This window comes from Vigna angularis, chromosome 7 (assembly GCF_016808095.1).
Source record: "Vigna angularis cultivar LongXiaoDou No.4 chromosome 7, ASM1680809v1, whole genome shotgun sequence".
Classification (NCBI taxonomy): Eukaryota; Viridiplantae; Streptophyta; class Magnoliopsida; order Fabales; family Fabaceae; genus Vigna; species Vigna angularis.
The window spans coordinates 23,985,012-24,000,003 of NC_068976.1; the positions used below are offsets into that span (position 1 = coordinate 23,985,012).

General features: G+C 34.8%; 3 protein-coding genes and 1 non-coding gene across 5 annotated transcripts; 1 reads left to right on the forward strand and 3 right to left on the reverse strand.

The window, feature by feature from the left end:
* The first annotated feature begins 1,799 nt into the window (after positions 1-1,799).
* LOC108337861 (protein SODIUM POTASSIUM ROOT DEFECTIVE 1) lies at positions 1,800-2,521 on the forward strand. Its single transcript, XM_017574463.2, has 3 exons — positions 1,800-1,887; positions 1,986-2,061; positions 2,162-2,521. Exons 1-3 carry the CDS (start codon positions 1,879-1,881, stop codon positions 2,305-2,307), a joined length of 231 nt encoding a protein of 76 aa, XP_017429952.1. The 5' UTR covers positions 1,800-1,878; the 3' UTR covers positions 2,308-2,521.
* A 3,493-nt stretch (positions 2,522-6,014) lies between these two features.
* On the reverse strand, positions 6,015-6,078 carry LOC128193426 (small nucleolar RNA snoR101). Its single transcript, XR_008244647.1, has one exon. It is a non-coding gene; the product is annotated as a small nucleolar RNA snoR101 (small nucleolar RNA).
* A 231-nt stretch (positions 6,079-6,309) lies between these two features.
* On the reverse strand, positions 6,310-7,066 carry LOC108337517 (protein EARLY RESPONSIVE TO DEHYDRATION 15). 2 transcript variants are annotated; one of them, XM_017574065.2, is made up of 2 exons: positions 6,778-7,066; positions 6,310-6,685 (listed from the first exon to the last, which is right to left on the reverse strand). In XM_017574065.2, the coding sequence occupies exons 1-2, from the start codon at positions 6,992-6,994 to the stop codon at positions 6,519-6,521; spliced, it is 384 nt and encodes a 127-aa protein (XP_017429554.1). In that variant the 5' UTR covers positions 6,995-7,066; the 3' UTR covers positions 6,310-6,518. The 2 variants fall into 2 exon arrangements, with proteins under 2 accessions (XP_017429554.1, XP_052736970.1); XM_052881010.1 differs by having other exon boundaries at positions 6,310-6,682; positions 6,778-7,063.
* Positions 7,067-9,089: 2,023 nt separating this feature from the next.
* Positions 9,090-10,771, reverse strand: LOC128197867 (uncharacterized). The gene is made up of 5 exons (XM_052880701.1): positions 10,605-10,771; positions 10,169-10,514; positions 9,816-10,105; positions 9,647-9,710; positions 9,090-9,145 (listed from the first exon to the last, which is right to left on the reverse strand). The coding sequence occupies exons 1-5, from the start codon at positions 10,761-10,763 to the stop codon at positions 9,090-9,092; spliced, it is 915 nt and encodes a 304-aa protein (XP_052736661.1). The 5' UTR covers positions 10,764-10,771.
* Positions 10,772-14,992: the final 4,221 nt, after the last annotated feature.

The window sequence follows — 14,992 nt, forward strand, 5'->3', positions numbered from 1 at the left end:
AAAAGGGATAAACTTTCACAATTCTAGGTATTTCAATAGTCACAATTTCTTTTAATTAGAGCTGTTAAAACGGGTCATCCGGTCTGACCCGGTCCGACTCACTACAGGTTAGTCACTTAGTGAGTCAACCCAACCCGTCTTATTTATTAGCAAGTCAGAAAAATTCGAACCCGGTCTGACCCACCACGGGTTGGTGAATAAACGGATTGACTCACTAGCTTACTTAAATATAATTTTTTTAAAATAAAAAAATTTACAAACTTTCTATAATTCAAATATAAACAAATTTCACTACCAACATGAGTGTTTAATTAATTTTGAAAATAAGAAATTTAAATAATTTTTTCAAGCAAAAAATAATAATAAATATTTTTTTTATAAAATTAAAATTAAATTTTAATAAAATAAAATTAGGTAGGTGGGTTGGTGGGCCAACCCGGCCCAGCACGGGTTCAACTCGCATGAGCCGGGTTTAAATGAGCCGGGTAGAAATCTGACCCGCATAAAAAAATACAATTTTTTTAAACCTAACCCGGCTTAAACCCGTGGTGGGCCGAGTTGGCTCGCGGGTTGTAACCCATTTTGATACATCTACTTCTAATAGTGTTTTGGGTGTAAGGTGAATGATGTACACTATGATTTCTTCACAAATTTTACCAAGTTAACTTGAGTTATCCTGAATACTTCTTGTTGGGAGTCTTTCCTTTTTCACGTTCAAACAGTTTGGGTGTATATGTTAAAGTCATTCCAACAGTCAAGTTAACACTTAATGGGATCTGAATCACATTAAAATCTTAAATTTCTAATAAATGTGACCTTTTACCTTCTTATCTTTAACTTTTATTTATAAGTTTTGAGATCAGTTTGTGATTAGTGACATCCTAAATCACCACCCAATTATCTACTAAATCACTTTTACCATTAATCTTGATTAGAAACAATGTTTAGAATTTTTCACTATTGGTATCGTCTTTTCCTCTCGGTCTCCCTTCTCCGTGACTGTGCAATTAGTTGATAAACAATGTTTATTAACACTTAATTAGATAGTGCCTGATAGTGTTGATCACAACGACTAAACGTCTCTTCTCGTGATATTGTCTAGTTATTCAATACGCTACTATGAAATACAAATAAGAATGTCAAAACAAATAAAACAACTATATCAAGATTTATTAAAAAATGTTACTTTTATCTGGTTGAAAATAAACAAGTTTATGTAATCATAATTTTTAGACCTTGTAGCAATCACATTTACAATATAAGAATCTTCAATTACATGTCAACAATCAAATATAAGGGAATAACAATGAGTCATGAAGTTCAATATGCAATAGGAACACACTATTAATTAATAGTTTATCATTTATTTATAAATTATATCATAAAATCTGAATAATTAAAAATCACTAAAATAATAAATAAAATAAAATCCAATTAAATAATATATATTGTAACAAATAAGTAAACAAAATAAAGATAATTAATTTAAAGTTTCAATGTGATTCCTTTTTCTTTGTTTCATTTTGCAGTCTCCTTGGTCCAAAGAATGCATATTAGCATTTTAGTTATCTGAGTTTGAGAAATGAAAGGTGCAGGACTTATTTGTTGCTTGATGCATTCCTCTTCCTTCTAGTTTTTGGCGAAACCCAATTGGGAGATTGTGGTAGCCAACCTTACCGAATGAGTGGAAGCCAGTAATTCCCAGATCAACAATTTCGAATAAAGTGAAGGATTCCATCTTTCATATGCAGAACCAGATTCTTCACTCTTTGCTTTTCCATATAAATATATGGATGCATCTCATCACATTCTTTCACTAACACCTTCTCCTTTTTCTTTCTTCTACCTTCTCTTCGCTTCTCACATCAGAGACTCTCAATGACAAATGTAAGAAACTTTACTACTTCCCTCTTTCGATCATTTTTCTTTCAGCTACATATCGGACAGAAATCAAACTCATTAACTTTCTTGTTTTGTGCCATCAGGTGGTGGAAGTCAAGGTTGGTTTACACTGTGACGACTGTATCAAGAAAATTCTTAAGGCCATCAAGAAGATTGAAGGTTACTAATACTAATTTCCAAAGCTCACAAAACTATGTAACTAGGTTTAAAAAGAAAAATTATACATGTCATTAGTCTAATTTTTGACGTGGCTGTGCAGATATTGAGACGTATAACGTGGAGAAGCAGTTGAACAAGGTGATTGTTACAGGAAATGTTACAACGGAAGAAGTTATTAGGGTTCTTCATAAGATTGGCAAGAATGCAACCCCATGGGAAGAAGCTCAACCCCAACCCAATTGCTGAATTCAACTTTTCTTTTCCTCAAACAAAAATATATAAATTATGGACATAAATTATAGAGCATTATGTCAAATTCTATCATATGTCTGAAGTTTGAAGAGGTATAATTATTTTCCATTTCAATTTTGTAATTCATGACCTTTATCTCAGAACGAAAGCATCTTATAGAGAGACATCAAATGAAACAATTGATCAATAAAAATAACTATTCTATTTATTTGTATACAATCTTATTGTTTAACATTGTAAATTGTCACAATAATAAGAAAAATTAAATATATACCTTATTAAGACAGATAGAGACAAAAATAAAACGAATGTATATACTCATTTATCTCTTTATTTAATTTATGAAAAAATATACTTAACTAAAATGAAGTTTCTATACAATACCTACAAATAGGAATTCATTCATCTTTATCATATCCTATGTAGACATTCCAAAAGTTAATTAAAACCCAAAAATACATTGAGAGTTCCCAAATACAACTATTACGTCAATTTAATTCTTAAAATCATGAATATCAATTAATTTTAACCAAAATATTATCAAGTTGCAGCAAGGAAAACAGAAATAGCGTATATTTAACAACTTTTAACCTGAAATTGCTTTGTTTTTTTTTTTTCTGATTCCAAAGATTAATTTAATTATTACTCATAATTTTAAGAATTATTTTGGTGCATTAATTGTTTTTTATAATTTCCACATAAACTCAAGTACCATTTGATGAATTCCTTGTAATTGTTAAAAATTATTTTATAGTTGAAATATATTATAATTGTAGGAGTTTGTGCTCTAGAAATTTGGACTTATAATTTTGTCTTGAGGTCTAACATGAATAAATGTTGAGAAAGTCTTTGTCCTTTATACGACTTGCAAAGAAGCTTCCTCTGTTGCACTGCATATGATGAAAAAAACAAAAGAAGGTGCTGTGTCCCACTCTGAGTTGCCTCCTTTACCTACAAATATACAATTAGTTGTTGACCCATGAATCACTATGTAAGTCATAATGTTCTAAAATATTACATAAATAAACTACATATATGTTTTTCTTTCACTTCTCTTTCTTCCTAATCATTCATTTTTTATTTATTCAAATCGCTATAATCATACAAAGAATACTTCTAATTCACTTTTTCCACATTTACTTTTTAAATCTTAAAATAAATCACATAAAGAATAAAAATAAGGTTAAACCCTTTAATTGTCCCAATTTTTTTTTGTAGGTTTTTCCAATTCGATTTCCATATTTTATTAGAATCTCTAATTTAGTAAAAAAAATGATAATTTGAATCAATTAGGTTCTTGTCGTTAAATTGGTTTAACGGAGTTAAGTTTTTTATGAGGTGAAACATTTACGTAGGTTTTTGAAACCATTGTCACATGACTCCTGTCACGTCAGCATCATCTTTCCAATAGCAGAAATCCTAATTTTCCTCAAGAGTGAAACCTTAGCAAGCAAACTCTAGCGTCCTGTCGTAAAGTCGCTACAAAGCCTTCAATCTCGCCGTCACCACCTTGTTGTGCCGCAATCGTGAGAACGCTAGTAACGCCTTCGCTGCACCGCCACCATCAACGTCATCTTCTTCACGCATCCACCATCGCGTCATCCCCGGACCGCCACGTCACCTCCATCTCCTTCTACCATTGTTTCTTTTTTGAAACAATTTCACCATTGTGAACCACGAGTCAGAAAATCAATCAGCTAGGAAATCCAAAATCGCACAACCTCCCTCACCATTGTTCAAACACCACAAAGCCAACAAACGTTCAAGCAACTATCGTGAATGTTCTCACACCACCACGTTCCAAAAACCTACAAACAATCAATCCTCTCGCGAAGCAAATGCCAAGAACCTTAATCACAATCTCCTATACGACGTTTTACCTCCACCGCAAGTTCTCCCCTCATCCAGAAATGCACCTCGCAACGAACAATCACCCTTCCACCGCGATGCAGAAGCGCTCTAATATCGCTATCACCAAATCGCGTAGCCACCCTAAGACATAAGTTCCTCTTCCATCACAAGATTCCTCCACACACAGAGTGCTACTATCACCAAATCACGCAGCCACTCTAAATCCATTTCGAAATCCCTGTCAGGGTTTATGTTGTTGGAGAAAATGACGTTGACGTGGCAAGAGCAATGTGACAATGGTTTGAAAAACTGGCTACGTCAGCATCCCACCTCATAAAAAACTTAACCCGTTAAACCAATTTAACCAGAAGTTCAATTAACTTAAATTAAAATTTTTTAAAACTAAATTGGAAAAACACCCACTGTATAACTAAAGAAATTTAGCCTAAAAATATTACGATGAGATGAAGTTGAAAAATATCTTCCAACATTTTATATAACTTTTCTAAAATAAATATGTAATATAATTCCATGTCTTTATTACAAAATTCATATTTTTATTCTATATTATGATAATAAAAGCACCTTTCATTATAATAATCAATCATTTTTATCTAGATGTTTTTTATTGCATAAGTATCAACTCAGAAAAGTTAAAAGACGTTATGGTAGAGGCAAGCACAACTCCCTTCCACATCGTTTTGTTGTCTTTTTATCTTGCACATGGATTTTAGTTTATCAACCACATTAATAACAAATAAACAATAAATTCTTTAATTAATTGAAAAATACTTAATATTTCATTGAACAATAAGTCGAAGCCAAATGTAGTTAGTATTTGATTTTTTAATTGAAGAATATTTTAAGTTATTTTTTTCTGATATGATGAAGAGAAAGAAACAGAAATATGTGTATGTCTTTACACACGGACCAATATCTCTTCATGTAATCTTTGTTGATTATATTTTTTAAGAAACTAATATTTTAAATTTGGCCTCTCTTAACATATTAGTTTTTTTAACTCGAGCTAATTTATTGTCACATAACACAAGTATTCTTTAAATTCCTTCTACAATGCGCAATGACAAAATTCATCAGTCATATTATGTGTTTTGATGCCTGACACTGCACCTATAAACCGCATGGTCACTCACTCTATTCATTATCACACCTTAATAAATCACAGTATTATGTTGTCATCGTCTTTCTCAATACTATGCAGTGTTTTCCTTATCGATATCCAATAATACAACAAATGTTGGAAACTCTAAAAGCTATGGCAGAAGTATTGGTGTGAAAGGAAATACAATGTATATAGATAATTTCAAAAAAATAAAAAATTCAATTATAATGGAGAAATTAGCCAAATTTTGATAAAATTTATATTAAAAGCACATTATTGAAATAAGTTCTTAAAAAGTGAGAACTTGCACTTCGGTGAAAACTAAATTAGCTCATCTAATTAAAAAAAGTTGAAAATAAAGAAAAAAGGATTACTTTTTTGGTACAAAATATCTTGAAAGAAGAGGAATTTAACTAAAATAATTAAATTTCCATAAATATCAAAATGTTATTCCATTCCAAATAAAGCATAATTGAATGAAGATGGAAATAAATAGTCCGTCGAAAGACAATCAGGTTATTTATAGTGTGATATGTGAAGCTTGAGGTACCTAATTTTACTTTTCTAGAGTAAACATTTAAAATAGAAAAACAGAGTTATAAATATTTATTCAAGAAATGCAAAACTTGATCATAAGATAAAATCTTTCAATATTTGAATGTCCTAAATTCTCATTATAAACATTTTTCTGCCCTTCTAACACGTTCAACTTCAAGTGCAATGAAAATGCATCAGCAAATGAACTTGTCAACACATGAACTTACCTGAAGTTCAGAGATCAAGTGTAAAACCATCATATGCATTAACTTTGCACTTATTTAAGTTTACGAAACAGGGCAACTCAAAAATATCATAGCACACATTAAGTCCAAACAGCAAAAACAGATAGAGATGATTAATTTTAGTTTGAAACAAAATTAAAATAATTCTTCCACTTATTCTCTTAAACAAGAAAAAAATCACATTTGTGGGTATCGAAATTATCTATGTCAAAATAAAGAGCTAAAGGTTAAATCAAGTAATGAAGGTTAAGATATCTCTATAATCTAGTTAGATTATAAAGGTTAAGATATCTCGATTGATACAAGAACATCATTGTCAAAGAAACCAAATCTATCAAATTGAAAACATTACAGACAACCTGTGCAGAATGTAAAGAAAATCCTAAAATTACAATAAAGACGGAAACTTTTATGTATGTACATAAGCCGTCGTGCTGGACCGGGCTGATCTACCTGGGCTGGTGAATAGCCCGTGGACTCACTTTGGGCTTAACAAACTTTGGGGCCTTTTCAGCATACCTAGGAACTTCGGCCCACCCTCCTCCACTGTTTCGCCATTTCAGCACCTCCAGAGACACCACCTCTTTTCCCTCCTTCCCTTCGATCTCATCTTCTTCTGTCTCCATTCAAAACAATCAATTAATTAATCGAAAACATAGATAAATAAATATATAGAAAATAATAAAGAAATGAAAGTAGATGAGGTACCCAGATCTAGGTCGAACTCGAAATCAAAAACTTCGTTTTGGTACTGGGGATCTTGGAAGCACTCGCGGAGCCAGTAGTCACGGAACCACGGGGAAGAATGAACCAGATCCCACCATTCATCGGAGAAATCCTCCACCGTCCGATAGGCGAACGGCACGAACATTGGAGCGTTGGGATTCAACGTCGATGAGGTTGAGGAACGAGAAATGACTTCCATTGCAAACAGGATAAGGATCAAAGTGACCACTGAAGAAAATAGTTGTCAAATGTTTGTGCTTATCCACTCTGAGGTGGGTGGGTATTTATAGCGGATATGGGAGCCAAAACGACATGGACTTCGGCGTTGGGAGCATTACACACGTGACATGCGTGAGCCCAGCTTCGGACACGGTTTTAGGATCAGCCACTGTTTTTGAGATATTTTTATGTATGGTTCACTTCATGGGTCATGATGGGGGCATCCGCATTGCATATGTACATACATAGATACATTGTAGACAAGGTTAAACACTTACACGTCATTTTTTTTGTCTGTTCTCATCTTCTTGGGGTGATAACTATACATAGCCTTGGATCTACTTTATTTACTTTATGCATTTTAATTAATTATATAGTCATTAACCTTAACTTTTGGTAATTATTAAGTTATAACTATAAGTATAATTTTATATTATATTTTCAAACTAATTATCTTCAGCAGGTCAATCCCTGATTATTTAAGTATGTTATTTGGTTATGTGAAAATAATTAAACGTTTATACGTTCCCTATAAATTGTGCAAGAAATCTCTGTGAAAAGGAAAGGTTGTATAAGATATTATTTTAGGGCATTATTTAATTTAAAAATAAATTTGGCTACACTTATTTGCTTGCTATATTGGTACATTTTCATGATAAAATGTGTTGTTATTTAAATTATTATTATTTTCAACAAATCCAAATTAATATTTTAGTTAGAACAAGTTTATAGTGGCTATACTTTTTACCGACGGATTTTTACCGACGGATCAATATCCGTGGATATATCTTAATTTTTGACGGAATTACCGAGGGTATTTTTACACTAGTACAAAAAGGGGAAATGACAGCGGTTATTTTTGGCTATAGGCAGCGGTTTACGAACCGAGGCATATTCAGGCGAGGTAAAAAGTTAGACACTTTTGGTCTCGGTTGTCAACCGAGGCATAAAATCCCACTCTACGGCCTCGGTTGAGCCCCACCCGAAGCATAAAAGATTTACGTTTTTTTAATTTATTTGTTCGTAGCACATTAGGCCTCGGTTCTTCTCAACCGAGGCCGTAAGTTCCACTTTACTGCCTCGGGTGTGTCCTGAACCGAGGCAGTAGATTCAATTTTTTTTCCTCCTTTGCTACACATTATGCTTCGGGTTTGACCACAACCGAGGCCGTAAGTGGTCTTTCGACATCGGTTTTGACCAGAACCGAGGCATATAAGTACGTTTTTTTTTTTTAAAATGGTGTCTGTTTCTGCAACATTCCCATTCACAAAAACAGACCTGCATATTTTTCAATAACCAGAACAGTCCAGAATGTTGCAGAAACATATATTTTAAATGAAATCTATATTAAAACATAAATTTATTGAATCAAATCATAAATCAAGTTCTTAGAAGCATAAATAAATCCAATGCAATCATAAATCAAGGGACCAAGCATAAATCAATGCAATGTACATGTTCAATTTATAGTAACGTAGAAAAGCATAAAACAACTTAGAAACATAAACTTAAAACTTAGTATATCCTAATATCTACTACTACATACTATTATATAAATGAATTACATATCTTGCAAGTGTTTTCCTCACAAGTTGGATTGACTTCTCTGGAATTGGAGCAGTCCTATTAAATCTCTGCATAAAGTACAATGATTTCAATTAGTGTATATGAAATCCAAATATAGAGAACATAAAATTCAAACCTAAATATTACCGTTTCCCATCCAGTGGTGTAATGTGCACGAATGATGGTCATCATCCAAAACATAACGTAGTAACCACATTCGTATGACCCCATTTGTCTATTACACTACAATATATCATCATAATTATAAAATGTTAAGTAACATCATTTGAATGGAAGCAAATGTAACAAAGTATGGACTAAAATACCAAACCTTAAGAGAAACCCATGCAAGCTTTTTAGCTGTAGCAGTAGATCTCCCAGATAACATCATATGTGCTGCAAGGGAACTATCAAAAGAAATTCTTTTAGCATACATTTATATAAAAAAAAGGACCAGACATTGAGATTCTTACCAATCTACTGCATGTCTAAGAGGGCTGGGAGGAGACTTATGCAATGAACAAAACCAAACAGCCGTGTTCTCCGGTACGGAGATCACAAGTAGCTGCCAATGACACCTGAAATTGGTAATAACTTATGAATGATATACCAAAATTAATAAATGAATGTGTTGAAGTTAACAAACTTCACTTACCCATGTATATAAGGGAGAAAATATATCTCCTTCCCCGTTCCAAAGCAGGTGGTGATGTATGTCTGGATATCATCAAATTTATTTCTCTCATGAGTCATAGAAGGGTCAATGAACCCATATACATCGTTGAACCCCTTCTTGTTACTAACATCAAACAGATACCTAAAATGAAGAAATAATATGATGTAAGTAAGTTCATAAAATACCAATATATATAAAAGTTTTCATAAACTTACATCATCCACAGCTGAATGAGTGTAATATTAATTTCATCTCTCCCCGACGCAAGCTCCCTAACATCTTGCTGATGCAAGTACAATGGGATATGAGATTCTCTTCCAAATGTAGTAGGATCCCAATGTACATTCATCGGCACCTCTGAAATGAGTTTAGCAAGGTCGTCTAACGCACGAAGAGGGTCATCCTCAGATAAATGAGTCTTCTTCGGTCTAGGACTTCCATCTTGACCTATCTGCTGTTAAATGTAAAAATGGTTGTTATAACGTCAATTAGAAGTAAATATTAAAATTGAGAAGTATATAGTACGAGTGTTTACCGGGGGATTAGATACATGACCAACCAAATGTCTAGGCCAGGCGACAAAGGACCTTAATGCTTCTTCCACAGTGAAGAACTCATCTGTAGGCACAGGAAGAACGGCATCCGCTATGACAACTTCATCGACCGTGACCTTGACCTCATCTTCTGCAAGCTGTACCCCATGCACTACAGTGACTGTCTCATACACTGTACCACGAGCCACTAGCATGGTCCCAGTATCAGATAGAATATATAACTCACATGGACGAGTGTCATCCAAGTCGTCCCCTGGGGCACCGGCAGCTGAGCAACTTCCTTTACCGCTTCTACCTGTCAAATTAAATGTTAGTTTATGCAAAAAGTAAATTAGTAAGCAAAAATAAATAACCTTACCTGTAGGGGGCACAACATGTTCCGCTACAGGAGATGGTGGAGGACGATTGCCATAATCCTCATAATGCTGCTGGAACTGGCGCGCAACCATTTCAGCAACTTCATCATATAACTCTGCTCGAACCTTCTTTGTGATCTCCTGCGTCATCTCTTTTCTTATTTCGTCCTTCATCTTTTCATATAAATATGGACGCGAGGAAGACCCAAAAAAATGTCGTATGCCTATGCCAGTCCCAGCAGCACGCACCCGTCCTGGGTGCTCAGGTCGTCCAATAGCTGTGGCAAGAATATCTTGACGACCTTCTTGTGTGAATTGACCTTGGGAGCTCTGCTCAACCAAGGAGTCCTGTCACATAACAAAAGTTCAATGGATTTTTAATATACATGTTAGATATATAACAAAATTAATGTAATATAATAAGAAATGACATCTTACAATTCTTTCAGATATTTCTCTGGCAGACTCGGAAGTGTAGGAGCCCGATGGTCTCATACGGGCTAACTTCCACTTGTCGTGCCGAGATGGTGGTGAAGGAGGAGGAAGAGGGTCATCACCCTCAGAAAGTGGAAGTCTACTATCTGACTTCTGCTTCATTATTTTCTCTTCAAGCTTCCTATATCCACCACGAGACAAGAGGTGTGGATTTTTATTCTGAGCGCTTATTCCTTGTGCTTTTGACCTTTTTTCCTGTGACAAAATTAAACAATTGTCATGGTAAATAATTATGAAGGATAAATTGAATGATTTTACTACAGTTACCTGCCACGCCTCAGAAGAACGAAGCTCTACAAACTGACGCCATGTTTCTTCGTCAATTGCTGAATATTTGGAACATGGATTTTCATCACTTTTTGGTCCAAATATATATCTAGACGTCAATTTTGTCTTAAACCCTCGAAAGCATTCTGCAATTGCAGATAAACACCTATTCCTTAAGCTCTCGACGTTTGGCATATCAAATGTTATCTGCAACAAAGAAAGTAATAACCTCATATAAATACAGATTTATCAATATACTGAATATAGAAGATTGAGCAATATTGCTTAACTTACCAATAGATCTTGCCATATGAGATTCCGATCAGCCTCAGAAACATGGTCAAACGATGAAGTAAGTATAGAGATACGATCACGTGCCAATACTCCAAGGTAAGACCTAAATACATCTGCATTTGGGCCAGATGCAACTCCAGTGACCACGTCAATAATGACAGGTGTCCTCTCACCTGCATTTCTTCTAAGTATAAGCTGTCGTAACCTCGTTGCTCCTCTCGTCCGTCTAGAAGTGGTGGGGACTTCATCGCCCGACAAATGAGGTGACTCAGCCATATATCTGTCACAATAAATAAGATGAAATATAAATAAAACACTTACATATATTACTTAACAAAAGCCATAAAAATTTAAACAAACATGAAATTCATACATAATCATATGGATTGGTCATATATATATTCCCTCATTGTGATCTTCTCGTTTTGCTTGTATATCATCAATTAGAGGGTCGTCATCCAAATTTATTGTCGTTTTAAATGGATGGTTGTCAGCGATATGAATATTACTTAAATTCTCTTCTTTATCTTCAATTTGCCTTTTTTCTTGGAGAGCAACATACCAATGGTCAGATGCAGGATCTTTGACATAAAAAACCTGACTTGCTTGATATGCCATGATGAACGGTTCATCTCTATAACCAACCTTTCGAAAATCAACAAGTGTCATACCAGATTCATCTATTTTGACACCACTCTTATTGTCTACCCACTTACATTTGAAGAGTGCAACGGAAAACTTAGTGTAATCAACTTCAAATATCTCTTCAATTCTACCATAGTATCTCATGGAACCAACTACAGGATTTTGATCTTTGGATGTGGAAAACTGTAGCGACTCAGCTTCTAGACTGACGCCACTATTTTGAACTGTGCTTTTATCATCCAAAGTTTTCGTATAGAATGTGCAATTATTAATTTCATATCCTGTACAACATACAACATCAAACTTCAAGCCATTTGCTAACCAGAACAAAGTCTCAGAGGACTGTGATTCTTTCGAAACTTCAGATTTGAACCAGGACAAGAATGTTCTGTTATGCTCCATCAACTGCCATTTCTCTGATTGTCGTGGATACTTGTCCCTTACAACGGCTTTGTGAGATTCCAAAAATGGGATCACTTCATCTGTGTTGTTTAATATGTATAGATGTGCTTGCATCAATTCTTCACGACTTTTCGTCACCACATTCACACCTCGGATGCTTTTACTTGTAGAATATCTACTCAGCCATGATGTCCGAGGGACTCCTATCGGATTTGCTTTAGCCATATACTCAGAGCAAAACTCAATACTTTCTTCAGCAATATATCTTTCAATCATCGAACCTTCTGGACGATATTGATTTTTGACGTACCCTTTCAAAATCTTCATATAACGCTCAATAGGGTACATCCATCTTAAGTATACTGGTCCACACAACTTTATTTCTCTGACCAAATGAACAAGTAAATGCACCATGATGTCAAAAAAGGATGGAGGGAAAAACATTTCTAGTTGACACAAGATGATGATAATTTCGTTTTGAAGTTCATCTAACTTTGTAGGATCAATGACTTTACTACAAATTGACGAGAAAAATGAGCACAATCGAGTTATCGTCAGCCTAACTTTTTTGGGCAAAATTCCACGAATTGCCACTGGTAACAACTGTTGCATTAAGACGTGACAATCGTGAGACTTTAGTCCAACAAGCTTTAAGTCCTGCATTGACACTAAGCTCTTGATATTTGAAGAGTATCCTTGTGGTACCTTGATACTCTTTAAACAAAGACAAAAACTTATCTTCTCTTGTTTGGACATTGTGTAACATGCAGGGGGCAAATAAGTACGTTTACCAATCTCTCTTGGTGCCAATTCTTCTCGGATGTTCATGTCAACCAAATCCAAACGCGCATTCACTCCATCTTTTGTTTTTCCCTGGATGTTTAGTAGTGTACCAATCAAGCTATCACAAACATTTTTCTCAACATGCATGACATCTATGCAATGTCTAACATCTAACTTTGACCAATATGGAAGATCAAAGAATATTGATTTCTTCTTCCAAGGGGTCGCTACAGAAGACTTCTTCGACGTTTTCCCAAATTGATGATGTACTTTATTAACTTTCTCAACAACTTCAAGTCCAGTAAGTGGAATGGGTGCATTGTCTTTCTCTTGTTCTCCATTGAATGCTTTCTTTAACCTTCGATATGGATGATTAGATTGTAAAAATCGCCGATGACGCATATACACTGTCTTCCTTCCGTGTTTTAATTGTTGAGCTGCAGTGTTTTCTTCACAAATAGGACATGCTTTATGACCCTTCACACTGTACCCCGACAAATTACCATAAGCTGGGAAGTCATTAATGGTGCAAAATAACATGACATGCATCATGAAAGTTTCTGAAGCAAAGGCATCAAATATTTCAACCCCATCAACCCACAACAACTTCAAGTCTTCAACTAGTGGCCTTAGATAAACATCGATGTCATTTCCAGGCTGCTTTGGACCAGATATCAACATTGACAACATCATGTACTTTCTTTTCATGCACAATCCAGGAGATAAGTTGTAAATTATCAAATGGATTCATTCCATCAGTAGCTAAGCCAAACCTAAGATTTCTACATTCTTCACCAAATTGGGGGAATTCTTGATCAATAATTTTCCATTGCTTGGAATCAGCCGGATGACGAAGCATCCCATCAATTGTTCTCTCATCTGCATGCCATCTTAGGTTTTTAGCGTCTTTGGGATTCGCAAACAAACGCTTAAGTCTGGCAACTAGTGGAAGGTACCAAACTACTTTCAAAGCAGAACCATTCTTTTCTGTGATGCCACCTTCTTCACCGTTTTTCGACTTGTATCGTGATAACCCACATTTTGGACACTTTATCAAAACTTCATTCTCATTCCTATATAATATGCAATCATTCGGACATGCATGTATCCGTTTATATTCCATACCCATCGGACAAAGAATTTTTTTGGCATCATAATTACGATTAGGTAACGTATTTCCATCTGGCAGCATTTCATTCAACAACGACAACAATTCTGTAAAACTCTTATCACTTCATCCATTGCTCGCCTTTAAATTCATGAGCCTTAACACCGCTGACAACCGTGTGAACTTAGTTGAACCCGTATACAAAGGAGTCTCCGCATCAGTGGACATCGTTTCATACACATGCGCTTGGGCAAAAGCTTCTGCGCCAACATCGCGGATCATGTCCTCTAAGTTGTCTTCTTCTGCTTCATCTACCATATCCATTGTGGAATCATAAACATTTTCAGTTGGAGAGACAGTTGGAAAGTCTGTTAATTCGCCGTGCCATATCCATGTTGTATAACTTCGTATGAAACCATCACAGATAAGATGTTCCCTAATATCAGTTGCGTTCAACTTCCTCCCATTTAAACAGTTCACACACGGACATCTGAACTTGACTTCATCATCACCACTTGTACTCGCATTACGTTGCGCAAACTCTATAAAGTCTTCTACCCCTCTCTCGTACTCAGTGCTGATGCGGGGTAAATTAATCCACCCTCTATCCGTACGCATGTTTACTGAAATTGTTTACACAATTTCAATAATCTTGAATGATCACTTTGATCGTGTTTGTATTCAAGGTTTGACCCTATCCCATTCAAGAAGATTCACTTTTTTTAGTTTATTAAACATATCAATTTTAAACAACATATCTTAAATTTCACGAAATTTTGCCAGCATTTCGCATTGGTCTTCAGGTTACACGAAATGAAAGTGATTATAAGTC